The sequence below is a fragment of the Musca vetustissima genome, unplaced genomic scaffold (assembly GCF_032173495.1).
Source record: "Musca vetustissima isolate MV318-11 ecotype Yass unplaced genomic scaffold, APGP_CSIRO_Mvet_v1 utg20965, whole genome shotgun sequence".
Lineage (NCBI taxonomy): Eukaryota > Metazoa > Arthropoda > Insecta > Diptera > Muscidae > Musca > Musca vetustissima.
In genome coordinates, this window is record NW_026874698.1 from 45,369 (window position 1) to 64,159 (window position 18,791).

The 18,791-nt window shown below is 35.1% G+C and overlaps 1 protein-coding gene across 1 annotated transcript; it reads right to left on the reverse strand.

Moving 5' to 3' along the window:
- Positions 1-1,238: 1,238 nt before the first annotated feature.
- LOC133335926 (actin-interacting protein 1) lies at positions 1,239-17,400 on the reverse strand. The gene is made up of 8 exons (XM_061544222.1): positions 17,323-17,400; positions 12,884-13,005; positions 9,044-9,134; positions 3,780-4,043; positions 3,117-3,715; positions 1,681-2,136; positions 1,471-1,621; positions 1,239-1,398 (listed from the first exon to the last, which is right to left on the reverse strand). The coding sequence occupies exons 1-8, from the start codon at positions 17,357-17,359 to the stop codon at positions 1,289-1,291; spliced, it is 1,830 nt and encodes a 609-aa protein (XP_061400206.1). The 5' UTR covers positions 17,360-17,400; the 3' UTR covers positions 1,239-1,288.
- Positions 17,401-18,791: the final 1,391 nt, after the last annotated feature.

Below are 18,791 nucleotides of genomic sequence, written 5' to 3' on the forward strand. Positions count from 1 at the left end.
GCAAAATTTCACCGCATCCGGACAAACCTTCGAAGTTTGGTGCGTCATTTTCATGAAATCGAACAAAAATATATATGGAAATTTGAACCGATATCAAAAATTTGAACCGATATCAATGAAACTTAACACACTCTATACTAGATTCAATTCCATACTCTGTGTAAAATTTCAATCGATCAAATCTTCGAAGTTTGGTGTGCCATATTCATTAAATCGGACGAAAATATAAGTGGGAGCTATATCTAAATCTGATCCGATTTTATCCAATTTCAATAGGGTTCGCCTTTGAAGCCAAATAAATGAGATGTGCCAAATTTGATTTTATTCGGATAATAAATTCGACCTGTACCTTGGTTTACAATTTAACATGGACAGATAGACGGAAGGACGCACATGCAAGGACCCAGCAGATTTTTAAAGATTTATTTTTCAAAGGACCCAGCAGGTCAATAGGGTACTTTGAAAAATATTTTTTCCAATAGAAATGAATTCGGAAAAATTTTTTTCTATGGAAAAAAAATTCGGAACAAATTTTTTTTTCGTCTATAGAAAAAAATTCGGAACAAAATTTGTTTTCGTCTATTGAAAAAAAATTCGGAACAAAATCTTTTTTCGTCTATAGAAAAAAATTCGGAACAAAATTTTTTTTCGTCTATAGAAAAAAATTCGGAAAACAATTTTTTTTCGTCTATAGAAAAAAATTCGGAACAACATTTTTTTTCGTCTATAGAAAAAAATTCGGAACAACATTTTTTTTCGTCTATAGAAAAAAATTCGGAACAACATTTTTTTTCGTCTATAGAAAAAAATCGGAAAATTATTTTTTGCAAAATAAATTTTTTATTTGTAATTATTTTTCTTTTTTCTTATATTTGATATAAAATTTTACGCTTCCAAAAAACGTACATACATAGTTGTTGTTGTGAGGGGATATTTTTTTTAGAAAACATACATACAATCGAAGAAGAAAGAATATTACATGATTTTCATTTTTAAATTACATAAATAAATTAATTTAAATAAGAAAGACAAACAAAAAAATAATTAATTATGATTGAAATACTTGTGTGGAACTTAAAGCGAGCAAAACGAAATAGGGGGAAAATAGGGGGCGCTAAATTTTAAAGAACGAAATGCATTAGTAAAGTAATGAAATATAAATGTGTGTGTGTGTACTGGACCAACAAATGAAGTTTTGCAATCATGATTTGTTTTGCTGATGTTGTTGGTTCGTTTCTTTTTTAAATGACATAGGTGGTAGTAGTTTTGGTTTTTGTCCCCCGGCGGTTTAGATTGTTTCAACATGCCAAACTTTGGTATTACAATCCTGGCCAGTGGAGATCACAGTGTTATTGTCCAACCATATCAAACGGGTAATCTGAGATTGGGGATGAGCATCTGGAAAAATCGAAAATAAATAGAAATTTATTAGGAAACTTAAATCGTGTCTGAAAATGTAGTCGGACTTACTTTTGATAATGGTATGCTTGGATGGATTGCTGACCGACCAAATAATAATGGTGGTATCCAAGGAACCACTGGCCACCAATTGGGAATTGGGTGACCAGGCAACCGTGTTGACACGGGCATTGTGGAAGCCCCATTCTTTGTTGTGGGCAGGCTGTAAAAAAAATATTTTAAATTAAAATATGAAAAAAATCCAACCAACTGAACCCTTACCTTATATTCCTCCACACTGTAAAGTACCACCTTACGATGAGCATCACATGCCACCAAATATTTATTGTCTGGGGAATAGGAACAATCGGTAACGGCACCCAAATGTTCCAATTCGGTTTTGGGTTCCAGTGTGGTACCCTTCAGTGTATAAATATGCAACTTTTGATCATCACCGCCCACGGCAACATCCAATGTTTCGGGATTAACGGTAATACTGCTCGATTCATATTTAATGGGCAAGGAAAAGGCTTTCTTTTGATCCTGAACCAGGGTTATTTCTTTGACACAGGCCACAGCAATGATGTTCTCATTGCGGAAAATGGCCAAACCGCGAGGTTGGCAATTCAATTTGACCACATAATCGGTAAAGGCATTCGATTCGATGTTAAATTGTCGCAAGCTATCATCAATGCCGCAGGTGTAGACAAAATCGCCCCAGGCAGCAATGCCGTTCATCTGGAAGGAGGAAAATAAAAAAAAAAATTAGAAAATATTTTTTTCCGATTTTTTTTTCTATAGAAAAACAAATGTTCCGAATTTTCCGATTTTTTTTTTCTATAGACGAAAAAAATGGTTCCGAATTTTTTTTCTATAGACGAAAATGGTTCCGAATTTTTTTTCTATAGACGAAAAAACTGGTTCCGAATTTTTTTCTATACGAAAAAAATTGGTTCCGAACTTTTTTCTATACGAAAAAAATTGGTTCCGAACTTTTTTCTATACGAAAAAAATTGGTTCCGAACTTTTTTCTATACGAAAAAAATTGGTTCCGAACTTTTTTCTATACGAAAAAAAAATTGGTTCCGAACTTTTTTCTATACGAAAAAATTGGTTCCGAACTTTTTTCTATACGAAAAAAAATTGGTTCCGAACTTTTTTCTATACGAAAAAAATTGTTTCCGAACTTTTTTCTATACGAAAAAAATTGGTTCCGAACTTTTTTTCTATACGAAAATAATTGGTTCCGAACTTTTTTTCTATACGAAAAAAATTGGTTCCGAACTTTTTTCTATACGAAAAAAATTGGTTCCGAACTTTTTTCTATACGGAAAAAATTGGTTCGAAACTTTTTTCTATACGGAAAAAATTGGTTCCGAATTTTTTTTTCTATGCGAAAAATAATTATTCCGATTTTTTTTTTTATACGAAAAAAATTGTTCCAAATTTTTTTCTATGCAAAAAAATTGTTCCGAATTTTTTCTATACGAAAAAAATTGCGAATTTTTTTCTATACGATAAAAATTGCGAATTTTTTTTTCTATGCGAAAAATAATTATTCCGATTTTTTTTTTTATACGAAAAAAATTGTTCCAAATTTTTTTCTATGCAAAAAAATTGTTCCAAATTTTTTTCTATGCAAAAAATTGTTCCGAATTTTTTTTATACAAAAAAATTGTTCGGAATTGAAAAAATCTAAATTTTCCACCCTTCCTCACCTGATTACCATGACCCGCTCCAGCAACACGATCATTGACACCACTACCAGAATTCCAGCTGGTCACAACACCATCATGACTACCGGTATAAATGGTACTACGATCATCGCTCAAACCCAAAACGGTAATGGGTTTATTGTGACCCTTAATGACACGCAATGGCTTCGAGGGGTCATTGACATTCAAATAGCTAATGTGACCCGATAGGGAGACAGTCAACAAATGTTCACCTTGCCAAAGGCAAGACACCTGTTGATCATCAACTGTGGTACCCATAACAAATTCTGAGATCAATTCACGTGTTTCAACATTCCATAGACGGCAAGTTTTATCACCGGAACATGTCAACAACTGGGTACCATCTGGTTTCCATGCCACGGCATAGACACCACCCTTATGGGCAGGGCTGCCAAATTCACCAATCAACTCCGATGTGGCACCATCATACAAGAATACCTTGCCATCAAAACCAGCTGAGGCAAAGAATTTGCCATCGGGTGAATAGCGTACGGCCTGGACGAAGCGGGAATGTTCCTGCTTGGTCATTTTGAATTTGAAGGGTGGGCCTTCGAAGATGCCAATGGTGTTGTCTTCACTGCCTGTAAGGGGGGAAATGGAAAGTTAGATTTAATTTATAAATCGGATTCCAAAGTGCTTGCTTACCTGTCACAATCCTGAAGGGTCTGGCAGGACGGAAATCACATGAATTGATGGGCTTCGATTGGCCACTAATTTCACCCACCGATGTACCAGTTTCGGTCATAAAGACATGACCAAAACGTTCACGTCCCTCACCCACCACCACAATACGTTGATTGTCGGGAGACCAGGCAATATCCTTAATTGGGCCACCAATGGGTTGGAATTCATTTTTCAAAATGTGTTCCTTGTTGACGGTATCCCAAATGCGAATCTTGCCAGATTGATCTGAAAATAAATACAAACAAAAAATTTATTATAAAATAAAAATGGAATTTTTTCGAAAAAAAAAAAATCGGAATTTTTTCGAAAAAAAAAATCAAAAAACTAAAAAAAACTCCATATTGTTCTAAATTTCCATATAGTCCCGACCAAAGGATTCTTGGAGATTTTCGGAATTTTGAAGGCCCTAACTGAATTCTCTTACCTAATTAGCTGTAATTTGACATTTCAGGATCTTAGAGGTTATAGAATATCCAGGCAGAAAATTATCAATGTTGTTTTAGTCTTAGGCTTAACCTCCAAGGAGGTCCTTCCGCGGATTTTCGATAATTTATTTGTTCTTGACACATTTTTCCATTCGAATTGGTTTTAATTAGGCATTTTGGGTTGTGATAGATAGGTCATAGAACCTCTTGGCGAAAAATTATCAAGGTAGCTTAAGACATAGATGTAGTCTCCAACGTGGGTCCTCCTTGATTTTTTTATATTTTTTAGGGTTCTAGACCCACTTTTTAAATCGAATTGGGTATAATTTAGCATTTCGGGGTCTGAGAGGTCCTAGAAACTCCTGGGGAAGAATTATCAATGTTGCTTAAGACATAGACGTAGCCTCACATGTAGGTTCCCCACGAATTTTTGATATTTTAAAGTATCTACACCCACTTTTCGATTCGAATTGGCTGAAATTTGGTTTTCAGGCTCTTGTCAAAAAAAATATCAATGTTGCTTCAAACTTAGACGGTGCCTCCAACGAGGGTCCTTCACGATTTTTTTTTATTCGAATTGGCTGTAATTTGTCATTTTGGTCTCTGAGAGGTTATCAGGCCGCCTGGTAGAAAATGTTCAATGGTGGCTTATAGATTAACATTGCCTCTATATGAAGGTACCCTCCGATTTTGGGTATTTTGAAGTCCATTACCACATTTTCCAACCAAGAAGTGGCTGTAAGTTTACGTTCCGACATACCCGCATCGGAAGGCACGATGATCTTGGACCTAATTTTCCCAATCAAAATGGCTGTAATTTAACTTCACGGGTTCTCAGAGGATAACAGACGATGCTGTGTAGTTAATTTTCACTGATGGATCCTATTTTGATCCAGCCCCCATATCAGGGCCCCTAACGATTTTCGATATTTTAAAAGGTGTTTAACGCATTCCCTGGCCGAAGTGATTGTATATTTGCATTAAGGCTTATCAAAGTTGGAGAAAATAACTCTTCGAAGAATATTTTCGAAAAGCGTCCATTTGTCTTTAGGCAGAATTAATTTTATCTCTTATATAACGATACCCACGATGTTCGGAATTTTAAAGATTTTGGACTAGTTTTCCAACTGAATTGGCTGTAATTTAATATTTTGAATTCTTATTAGGTAGAAAATCTCCACATCAAAAATTATCAATAACGGCCCAGTTTTAAATATAGCCCCCCTTATAACGATATCACCGATTTTCGATATTTTGAAGATCTTAGACATATTTTTAAACTGAATTGGCTGTAATTTCGTATTTTGGGTTTTCATTGGGTTAGAAATCTCTGTGCCAAAAATTAACAATATTGGTCCACTTTTAGTGATAGACCCCATATTACGTTACATCCCGATTTTCGATATTTTGACTATTTTTAGCTCGTTTTTGAACTGAAATTGGCTGTAATTTGCCATTTCAGGTTCTCATTAGGTAAAAAATCTCCATACCAAAAATTATTAATATTGGTCCTATATTAGTTATAGTCTCCATATAAAGCTACCCTCCGATTTTCGATATTTTAGCTATTTTGGCTGATTTTTTATGGTTTTTGATATTTTGATTTCCGACTACTTTAAAAAAATCGGAAAAAAAAACTATTTTATATCTGTAATTAATATTTTATCATTTGTATCAATTTTATTTCCCCCCTCCAACCCGCAGTATTTCTACTTCGTGCATGACGACCGAGTTTATTGTTCATAACATAATTTTCGCTTGGCTTAGCATCATTTTGTATAACCAGATTAGAGACATGATTTAGTGACTAACTCTTTTCAAACATAAATAATAAAACAATGAGGTGATAGATGAATGAATCATCGGAGATTAACACCTAGAAACATTTTGGAGGCGGCTTTCACTAGGGATTATGACACATACCACACACATAAAAAAGACATTCAATAATATGAAAAATGAATGAATTAGTTTTAAATGGGGGTCTTTTGCCGCTCCGATAAAACACAAATATAAAAACAAAACAAACAATTTATTAATTTTTGCTTATGTGAATCTCTGATAAAGGGGGAGATCCGCCGATCGACCAACCAACCCTTTAGTTTATTTTTGTTTTTTTTCTTATCGAAAAAATTAAACTAAAATCCCCTCGTTCCGCAAAAAACAGATAAGATTAGAATGCATTCCCATGTAGTGGAAAAAATGTGTGCGGAAAAAAATTCAATTCAAATCTGTAGCCCTCTTCTTTTGGTGAAATTTTAATATTTCACTTTCATTGGATGGCTAACCTTGACATTTTTCGCAATCCAATAAATTTTGAGAGAAAATTGTTTATTTATTAATTTCATAATGGAATTCAAAAACATATTACAGGTCTGAACAGCTGTAATATTTCTAATTTATCACCATATGCCGAATCGAAGTGTGATTCATGGTCTACCACCTGGCCTATTAATTGTTTAGTCATATTTTTCAAATAAGTCATAAAGAAGATAAATAAAAAACAAATATTCGTGTGATATTTTTTCAAAACATAATTGAAAAAAATTTAAAATTCGCCAAGGTTCAAAGAAATCCTAATATCACTGGTAGGGGTTATATGGGTACTATTTCTAATAATGGACCAACATTAATAATTTTACGTACGGAGATGTCCTACCCAATGAGAACCTGAAATATAAAATTACATCATATTCGGTTGAAAAGAGTCAAAAACCCTCAAAGTATCGAAAATCGAAGAGAGAAGCTATATGGGATCTATATCTAAAAGTGGACCAATATTAAAAATTTTAGGTACGGAGATTTCCTAGCCAATGAGAACCTAGGATATAAAATTACAGCCAATTAAGTTGAAAAAACGTGACCAATCTCACCAATATATCAGAAATCGAGGGTATAGTTAGGTGGGGGGCTATACCTAAAAATAAACCAATGTTAATAATTTTTGGTACGAAGACTCCCTACCTAATGAGACCCTGAAATATCAAATTACAGCCAATTCGGTTGAAAAACGAGTTCAAAATATCGAAAATCGGGGAGTAAATTTATATTGGGCCTACCCCTCGAAATTGACCAATATTAATAATTTTAGGTACGGAGATTTTCTACCCAATGAGAACCTGATATACCAAATTACAGCCAAAATTCATTTGAGTCCAAAGTTCTCAAAAAATAGCTAATCGAGGACATCGTAATATGGGACCTATCCCTAAAAGTGGACCAATATAAATAATTTTAGGTACGGTGATTTTCTACCCAATGATAACCTGAAATATCAACTTACATCTAACTCTGTTGAAAAACGTGCCCAAAATCCCTCAAAATATCGAAAATCAATGATATAGATATATGGGGGCTATATCTAAAAGTAAACCAATGTTAATAATTTTTGGTAAGGAGATTTTCTAGTCAGTAAAAACACAAAGTACCTAATTGCAGCCAATTCGGTTGAAAAACGAGTCCAAATTCATCAAAAAATTGAAAATCGAGGGCATCGTTATATGGAGGCTTATGCATAAGAGTGGGCCAATTTTAATAATTTTTGGTAAGGAGATTTCCTATCCAACTAGAAGCCAAACTACCTACTTACAACAAATTCGGTTGAAAAACGAGTCCATACCCCTCAAAATATCGAAAATCGGGGAGTAACGTTATATGGGGCTATATCTAAAATTGGACCGATATTAATAATTTTTGGAACGAAAATCTGCTACCCAATGAGAACCTGAAATAGCACATTACAGCCAATTCAGTTGAAAAAACGAGTCCAAAAAATCCTCAAAATATGAAAATCGAGGATATCGTTATATGGATAATATTATATGAACCAATTTAATTTTTCTTAAAAGTGTGTCTTATGTTTTGGCAATCTAAAATACATAAATAAATCTACTTCGAAGGTTGAAAAATTCGGCTAGAACCTTTAAAATATCAAAACATTTGTGAGCGACCCATATTTGAGGCTACATCGAAGTGTAAACCAGCACTGATAATTTTCTCCAAAGAGAACCCCCAAATTCCAAATTATGGCCACTTCTCTGTTAGAAAGTGCAGATCAGGCCTTTAAAATACCTAAAATCGATCGGTATAAAATATTCTCTCAGAAACCTTATAACCTCTCAGAAAAGTTCTTGTACTTTAACATTGTTCACAGCTTTCTCAGACGTTCTGAGATCGTTATGACCAACGAATTTGCATTTGACAACCTGGCCCGCTTTTTAACTCCTTCGATTTATTCACTAAAGCTAACCCCTAGACCTACGTTTAGCCTATTTGATTTCACTTTTTTACCTATTGAATTGTTCTCTATAAACGTCCCAATCTGTACTAGCTTTGTTATATAATTTTCTAAGCAGCCTTACGCGAGGCAGCAATATAATTTGACCACTATAGTGGCTGAAATTATCTCCAGTATATGTTAAAGGACAAGACATTTTATAGCACCTCATAAGATTTTCTGTAACCTTGTTCACAGCTTTCTCAACATCCTCAGCCGTTCTGAGATCGTTATGACTAACGAATTAGCATTTGAGCACTTGAATAGTTCGACTGGTAAACCATAGGACCTGCTGTTGCTATTATTATTATTCAGACGATTGATTGCTAACTTCAACAGGGGAATATGATCTGAATGAAAATTCCATATCAAAATATTCTGCAACATAATTTGAAGTTTTTTTTCCGCATCACGAATTTCCTCCACTTCTTCGGTCCTGATCTCTTTTCTCTTTATTTTCTATCACGCCAAAAAATATAAAATGCTGCTATGCATTATTTTCTTGCTTTACTATGATGACTTACCTCCAGATGCAATATAGAAACCGCTTGGCGAATATTTGGCCACATTAACGGCACACGAATGTTCCGTGTAGACATCAGCAATAGCGGGATTCTAGAAAATTGTGAAAAATGAAAAAGAGAAAAAAAAAACAAAATAAATCATTAAACATTTATGAAGAAAGACAAACAGATAGACGCATATATGTATATACTGTGAAAACATAAATAATGATATTCGCTGAATGCACATACGTACAAGAAGTACATACAAAGATAAATAATAATATGATAGACATGCCACCAATATGAAGAGTAAAAGAAGAAACGAAAGAGGAGAAATGTTTGCTAGAGAAATGGAAAAAATGCAGACGAAGTTTCGCAAGAAGTTGCAGTCATTGCGGAGCGTGATGAGGAATGGAGATTGAAGAGATATTATTTTAATTGAAAATTTCGAATTAATAATATTGAATAAGTGGAATTTATATATATAACCCCCTCGAACATGAAGAACCCAAAAAAACAAAAAAAAACAGTAAGAAAATTAGTAAAGTCGGACTGGGAGCTATAACTAAATCTGAACCGATTTTCACGAAACTTAACACACATTATTCTAGACTCAATTCTGTGCGCTATGCCAAATTTCGTGCAAATCGTGCAACATTTACATAAAATCGGACGAAAATATATATGGCAGCTATATCTAAATCTGTACAGATATTCACCAAACTTAGCACACATCATTCCTGGCTCAATTCAATACGCTATGCCGAATTTCGTGCAAATCGAAGGATATATAGGGACTTTGGTGCATCACTTAGATAAAATCGAAAGAAATAATATATGGCAGCTATATCTAAATCTCAATCGATTTTCACGAAACTTAGCACACACCATAGAGTCAATTCATTACGCCATGCCAAATTTCGTGCAAATCGAATGTAATATAGGGACTTTGGTACACCATTTCCATAAAATCGAACAAAAATATATATGGGAGCTATATCTAAATCTGAACCGATTTTTCCCAATTTCAATAAGGTTCGTCCTTGAGCCAAATAAATGAGCTGTGCCAAATTTCATCCAATTCGGATCATAAATGCGACCAGTACTTTATTTACAATTTAACATGGAAAGATGGGCGGACGGACGGACATGCATAATTCGACTCCGAAAGCGATTCTATGCTTATTCTCAAAAGGAACCATGTGCATATTTCAAAACCTAAGATTAACCAATCTTGATGTACAGGAGTCAGAATGAAGCCCGGAAATTTTACCAACGAGTAAAACACCTAACCGAAGTACAGTCACATCCTCCTGAAGAGATGAAGATGGAAACCTGGCGACAGATACAGACTGCGTGTTGAGGATCTGGAAGGAGCATTTTGAAAAGCTTCTGGTATCAAATAGTGGCGGTGAAGAAGATACCCCAGTATCAATAAGAGATGACGGTATAGAGTGTACACCACCTAGCCAAGATGAGGTCAGAGTAGCATTTAATCGGCTGAAGAACAATAAAGCATCAGGTGCCTATGGATTACCAGCCGAACTATTCAAGACCGGTGGTCTGATGCTGGTCAGGAGCATGAACCAGCTGATTAATACAATATGGCTAGAGAAATGCATGCCCAATAATTAGAATCTCGGCATCTTGTGTCCCACAAAAGGAGACAATACGATATGTGTCAACTATAGAGGAATAAATCTTCTTCCCATCGCATATAAAGTGCTATCCAGTGTGCTGTCTAAACGACTGAAGCCATGGCATTATTGGACCATACCAACGCGATTTCTCGGAGCACTTCAATACCGAACGAGGATTCAGACAAGGTTACTGTTTGTTATATGACCATATCCTTTTGGAAAAGGTCATATGAGATGCAAATGTGAAGAGAAACGGCACTCTGTACATCAAAGAGTATATGTTAAGCCTTGCCTACGCCGACGACATCGACATAATGGTCGAACATTGAGATTGAACGTCTATCTCGTCGAATTAGCAGCCTTATTTAAAGCGAGGAATATGAAAATATTCGCCAAGAAGTCGTCAGCCACATTGTTCACCACATGGAATGCGGAGATGAGAATGCCGTTGAATGTGCAGGTCGAGGGGCATACAATTCCGACCACCAACTACCCCAAAATACTCGTGCGCGCAAACCACAGCTATCTGCGATAAGTTGAAAAGTAGGAACAAGGTCTAAGGCTCAAGTCGCTTGCCGGCAGCACTTGGGGCGCAGATAAGGAAACCTTGTAGACCTCTTTCAAAGCGATAGGTCGGTCTGTGGCGAGTTCTTTCTAGTGATACGCAATGGAGAAGTATTCAGACCTGTCAGAACGCCGCCCTGAGGACTGCGACAGGGTGCCACCAGTGGACCATCTTCCTGAGGAGACGAAGATCCTTTTCTTACGTTAGCATAGAAATATGGTTTCGTTGCAGTACATGCTCGGCTGTTTCAGGGACAATAATTCCAACCATCATATGGTTGATAGGACTCCCCCACCCAGGCGTGTCAGGAAGGATCTAGAGAGAGAGGTTCAACGTTACAAAAGGGAGCCTTTAGATCAAGTTGCCTATCGAGCAGGTCTGAATGGCATTCATACTGATGCAGTAGCCGCAGCGCTGAACGGATACAGATTGAATGCCGTCCTCGACATTTCGCTTTTTTCAATGACATAGTCCCTATAATAAAAAAAATGTTCAAAAAAATTGAAACTCCAATCTATTTCCAGTTCACAGATTTTTTTGTAAATTCAGTTTTATGTTCTCTTTATCTCAATGTAGTCCCTCAATTGACATTTGAATTCCACATAAAAAAATCCTCTTCCCTCTTCAAATTTATTATCCACTTCTACAGCCAATTTATGGCCAGAATTTGATTCTTCTATAGGTCGGAAATACGGCAGAATCTCTGAAAGTAGTTTTCCAATTAATTTCCTGAACATTTTTTTTTAATTTCCCCATTGGAAAATCTATAGAAAATACTATTAAGAACCATTTAAAATATATTTTAAAAAATTGGTAAACTTAATCCTCCTCACCCTCCTCTTATCTTTTATCTATTTTCCATAGGCAATTCATTATTTCCAAATACCCAGAATTTGTTTCTTCGTTTTGGGTCATGCCAAAAGCTATTTAGAAATATCTGAAAACAAATTTTTGCTGCAGAATTTCATTTAAAAAAATTTGGGATATGATCGCAACAACACGAACACACGAATAAATGAAGAGAAATAAATTTCAAGTTGTTGATGTTGTTGTTGTTATTGTGCATTGTGTCGTGTGCTGTTGTTTGAATTCACATAAATGTGGGACAACAGCTGCGTCTAATGGTTCTGCTGCTGTTGCTTTTGGATAAAAGTCAGTATTGTATGTATGTATTAAATGTGGGGTCTTCTTCTTTACAAACAAACAAAAAAAAAAAAAACACCGGCAATATATAGCCGCCGCCACCGGCCAAGCAAAACCAATACTCAGCCAAAATGTGAAATGTCGGATGTGAGTGGGTGGTTGGATGGTTGGGGTGTAGAGCGTAGACTATAAACAACCAACGAATTTTCTTGTGTTCTATAAAATTTCTAAATAACAACAACAAAAAATACGATCGCCAAGAAATATCCACGAAAACAAGGCAGGCAGCCAGACCGACAAAGTGACAGACGAACTAGCAAGCGCAAGCAGTCAAAATGAAAATCTCTGTCTACATTTAAGAATCTTCTGATGTTTTCCATTACGAAAATATACCTAAAGCCCAAGACAAAGAATGTTTGCTATGCCTGTTCCTGCTGCATTTGGAAAATACAAATAAATAAAAATAACAATTAAATAAATAAATTAAAATTATATTTTAGAAATACTCACATCAATATTCCTTATAATCACCGAATTTCCATTGGTATAAAGGAAATTTTTACCTTTGGGATCAGAACCCAAGACAATGGGTTGGCCACGTTGTGTACGAGGTAAGGTTGCATAAATGAATTCTGGAAAAAAGTAAAAAAAAAAAATAAAATTAATAAAAATTAGTAAAATTGGTAAACAAATTGCAGAGATAGGTAGACAAATGAAAGCAACCGGGAAAAGTGAACGGAAGTAAATTGATATGAAAAGAGAGACGGAGAGAGGAAAAACAAATGCACACAGTAAAGAAATAGATAGGAAACCCCTTTAAAAAAAAACTACAATTATTTTGTTTGTTGTTGTTGTTCGCATTCTGCTCTTGCATTGTTGTTTCTGTTTACCATTCAATGCTCCAATTGTTGTGTATGGTGGCTAGGCTATTCCGACTCATTGTTGCTTCTTTACCTTTTGATAGAAAAAAAACCCAAAGGAGGGTGGGTACGGAAATTTGAACGGTACCAAAAAAAGGGAATGTGTAATGGATACCCCTTTGCAAGTAACGGTAATTTTAGACCATTAAAAGTGAATGGCCACAGATGGGGGAAATGATCTCCAAATACCCTCGAACCATTTTTGGGTATTTTATTGAAGAAATAAGTACAAAAGATGCGAAATTTGGGGGCTGAACTTTTTAAACCTCAGTGAAATACATTCAAAATGGTTTGGGACCTTGATGTGTCGACTATGCCATTGAAAAAGCAAAAAAAAAATTAAAATTTTCGACTATAAGATGGAAAAATTGGGCTGAACTATTGCAGAGATGAGGCTATAAAGTACATGGAACTGTAATCATCTGGGAAGAAATTTTGTATTCACTAGGAATCCAGAATACCAAATTATAGCCACTTCGTTGGGAAAATGCTACTTAAACCATCAATGTTATATCGAAACAATTTCGGGAAGGAGGTATGTGAAGATATAGATCAACATCGAAAATCATCTGGCCCTCCAAGAACCCGGTATAATCGTTTGGAAAATGAAATGAAAGCCTTCAAAATACCAAAAATGTGAAGACTATACGTATAGTTATTCCGGAGTGCCAAAATATAGGCCATTCGGTTAGAAAATGCGCAAAGTACCATCAAAATACCAAAACTAAAGGGGCCGAACTTTATATTGGAGATATACCTAAATATTAAACTAATATTGATATTTTCTGTTAGGAAGATTTTCCACCCAATGAGAGTCCAAAATATTAAAATAGAGCCAAAAATGTGTCAGATATTCTCAAAATACCTAAAATATTTCCAAAATCTATACAATCTAAAATATTGGGACTAATAGTGGGGGGCGATTTTAAAAAATGTGGCAAGAAAATTGACCTCCAGTTTTTTTCTTAATATGGTTATGTGGGTATCGAAATATTGATTTTAGATCCCATGTTTCATTGGACCAAATCCGTGTCAGACAATTTACAAATGTCCATCTGTTTGTGTGTGTCTGGCTGGCATATGCGCATGATAAAATTGGCACATCGTAACATTTCTTATATCAAGTTCGGAGATGGGAAATATCGGACAACTCCTTCGGGTACCTCCCTGGTAAAAACTTTGCTAAAAAAATTAATTTTATAATATAATGGGAACTGCGATTTGAACCAAACTTAGCATAACCTAATATTTTTACCTGCATATACTTGGGAAATTGAACTTATCGGCGCATTGCCTCTAGTACCTCACCCACAAAGGATAAACATGTTCAATTCTTATAAAGCGAAGCGAATGGAATTTCCAATTAGACCCAAAAGTTTGCGTATCGTAATATTTCTACCAATCCTAGATTGAGGCCGAAGATCGGACCTATCGGTCCACCCCTTTGGGTACCTCCCCTACAAAGTGTCAAAATGTTCAATATTTATTCAATATTTGCATATCCAATATTAGGCGAATGAAATGGACGATATGAGCCAAACTTTCCACGGCCTTTTATCTATACCAAGCCTAGATTAAGTTCGAAGATGGGGCCCATTAGTCCATTCATTCTATTACCTATAGTACCTATAAAGGGCTCCACACACCATATGGCATGCATGAAGCATTTGAAGTAGTATTAGTAATTTTGTGTCACTTTGCGTATGTATGTGTGAGGATTTCTTGCAGCTTTCGAACGTTCGAGAGCCAATATCTTGGGGTAATTGTTGTTGTTGCAGCAGTTCAATATGTATTATCATTCTTCTTGTTTGATTCAATCTGGTTCTGGTCTTGTCTCTATGTTAAGAATTGCACCTACTTCCAAAGGCTGCAGTCACAGATCTTCTGGAGTAAGTCAAGTAGATTTGACAGGGCAATTGATGGTAAGGATGATTATCCCGGGACCACGAGAATTTTGGTGTAGTTGGTGGTCGGAGTTGCAAATTCAACGGCATTCTCATCTATGTGGTGAACAATGTGGCCGAAGATTTTGTGTCGTATATTTTCATAATCTTCGGGTGGAAGAAGACTTCTAAATCGGTGGTAATACGGTGTTGTTGTATCAACTCTACAATTTCGCTGATTTTGATGCGAAGACCATCGCAGTTGAACTGCAAGAACGATGTATTTTCTAGGCGCGGAATAATATGTGGTGCGGGGGTGTCTCGTACTCCGACGAATCGGACGACGACTACTGAAATACACTGGGAGACGTGTTAGCGCAGCATGAAGCGATGTAACTCCTGTGTCCAGAGTCCAGAACATGTATTTGTTGAGATGGCAGCCTCTGGTCGGAGTCCATCTCCGAGTCAATTCGGTACATAGAACCAACCGGCGTGGGATTGGGTAATGGAGGTAATGGAGGTTGTTGTTGTAACAGTCCTTTTGCTTTTACACAATCATACTTTGGACGAGTAATACAAAGGGTCGTTTCGGAATTACCAATCGCCGTATACTACTCCGAAATTATCATAGGTGTTTTGAATTGGATTTTCTTATTTCTAAACCTTTTTGGATCCAGACACTCTACACTTGATCCATTTTTTTTTTAATTTCTTTCTAAAAGTAATTTGAATATTTTTTTCTGTTCAGAAAAATCAAAATTCATATTCCCACCTGTGGCCCGCCAACCAATTTTCGGAACACTTCATTTGTATAGCCCAAATGTTGGGGTCCTACTTTGGTCATTTCCTTACTGTCGTCGTATACTGCTCCGAAATCATCACAGGGGTTTTGAATTTAAATTAGATTTTCTTTGGCTATTTTGGTTTAAAAATATAATCAGATGTCATTTCTAGACCTTTTTGTATCTTGACCCTCTATTCTACATTTGATCCAATTGTTTATGAAATTTCTTTCTAAAAGTAATTTGAATAAATTTTCCTTTCAGAAATCTGAAAAATTCTTATTCTCACCTTTGGCCGGCCAACCAATCTGCGGAACACCTCTTTTTGTATAGCCAAAATGGTCCTTTTCTTACTCTATTTTTTACAAATATATTCAGATCGATTTCCTAAAACTGTTTGTGCCTTTGCCCTCTAGTCTACACTTGATCCACATATTTTTACAAAAATTTCTTTCTAAAAATAATTTGAATGACATTTTTTCTTTTTAAAAAATCTCAAAATTTATATTCTCACCTTCGGCGGGCCAAATATTTTAATCTCATTTCTAAACCTGACTCTCTAGTCTACACTTGATCCAATTTTCATTAAAATTCTTTCTAAAAAAATTCAAAAATCTAAAAATGTTATTTAAAAATTCGTTCATTCTAAAATCTCTTAAATTTCCAATTTTCACCTTTGGCCGACCAACCCTCGTATATGAGTAAAAACACAACTGCAAATAAGAGGGTGCGGCTTACAGGTTACAAATAGTAAGAGGTAAAGAGGGGGTCATCAACAACATGTAAATGCCGGCTAATTTGTGTTTAATCAAGATACAGCTACAACAACAAAATAGTAAGAGAGCTAACAGAGGCAGACAGACCAATTACACTGAGAAGTAAATAAAGAAAAAGTCAGCCAACGCATCACCACCACTCAGACTGCAAACTCAAGAGACAACAACAACAGCAATAATGGCTAAAAAACATTTCTATTTATGGTCATAATTTTTTTCGTTGGTCTTTGACTTGTTTTGAAAATTATTAGAATCATGATTTTCTTTGTCGTAGATTTACAAAATTATACACAGCCGCCACCGTCGCCGTTATATACACACATCTCTACATACATATATGACTAATTTCTATTACTTTGTTTCTTCTTCTTTTGGCCAAAATGGCCAAATCGTGTATATGTAGTTTTTTTGGTTAAAAATAACTTTTAATTTTTTTCTAAGATTTCGCATTCATTTCGGTATCATTTTTCCACCGCACAGCACACTCACACTACCACAAAGCGGCGACAAGACGAGAACAAAACGGAAATGAATGAGTGAAAAATCCCCGTAGCAAAAAAAAAAGAAATAAAGAATTGCAACACTCACTGTTTTCATAGGCTGGTTGTTGTTGCTGTTGGGCCATGATTAATCTTGGCTTTCTTGTCTTGTTTTGTTATAACAAAATTAAATATATATTTTTCTTGTATTATAATTATTTATATATGTATATAAAAGTATAAAAAATTGTTGTTTCACAAATCACTTGAAATCGAATCACTTTTTTTTTTGTTTTTTGGTATTTTACGAAACAAAATAACCCCAAAAACGTTAGACGCACAGACTTCCACTTGAGTCACTTGCAGGCAGACAGTGTAACAACTCGCAAAAAAACACAACGGAGAGTGGCCAACAGAAGAAAGCAAAATGTAGGGATCGCAAGATCGACATTTGACTAATCGATTAATTGAACGATAAACAATCAAATGGGGTGATTATTACCATGGCCTATAAATAAGGTCACCAAGATAGCAATCGAAATCGTAAAACATCTGTTTTTTCTCAAGTCTAATGTCAAAAATTTCGACTTTGTTTACGTTTTCATAATGGAAGTCAATTCACAATAATGCATTTTGACAGCAAACTTGAGAGTTATCGATAATCAGCTGGTCTCCCTTGGTGACCTTATTTATAGGCCATGATTATTACTATGGCATATGATTAGGTTTACATGGAAATGTATGACAAATTGGATTTTGACGTATATTTGCATAAATAAATGTCAAATTTTGAATGAGGGATTAATATTTACTTTCAAAATAGTTTAAATTCTTAAAGAATGCCAATAAAATTTAAAAAAAGATGAAAAAATATAAATTTTCCGAAACCATAAGGTTTTTAGACTACTAAATTCACTCGATTTCTAACGTCAATTATGTTTTGCTCCAGAACCTGCAATAATCGAAATAATTTTCCCATTATACATTTTGGGTCAGTATGCGTATCGTTTGAAACTATTAAAGTTTTGATTACAAAAAATGTAATGTATCGAAGAATACCATTGGTCTGTTCCCCAATAAAAAAATAATAAAACCTAGATAACGAATTTTCCTTTATGTTATCGAAGAAAATAATAAAACCTAGTAGATTCTTGCAGTACCTATATATAGATACCTTCCGATTTTCCTCATTTGAGCGCATTTCTAATTCGATTTGACTGTATTTGTTTATTTTGCATTCTTATTGTGCAGAAAATCTCCCTACTAAAAACCAGCAATATTGGTCCAAGTTTCGTTGTAGTTCCCATATAATGGTACCTCTAATTTTTCGTCATTTTGGATATTTTGTGGACATTTCTCAACCGAAGAGGCTGTAATTCGTTATTTTAGGTTATTATTGTTTAGCAAATCTTCCTATTAAAATTATTAACATATATGGGCACGTCTTGAAATATCCCCCATTTATCGGTACCCTAAATTGTGGTATCTTGCGGATTTAATAAAGTTTTCTTAACCGAATTGGCTGGAACAGGGATTAGATTGCCTATAAAGACTCTCAGGTTCTGATTGTCTATAACG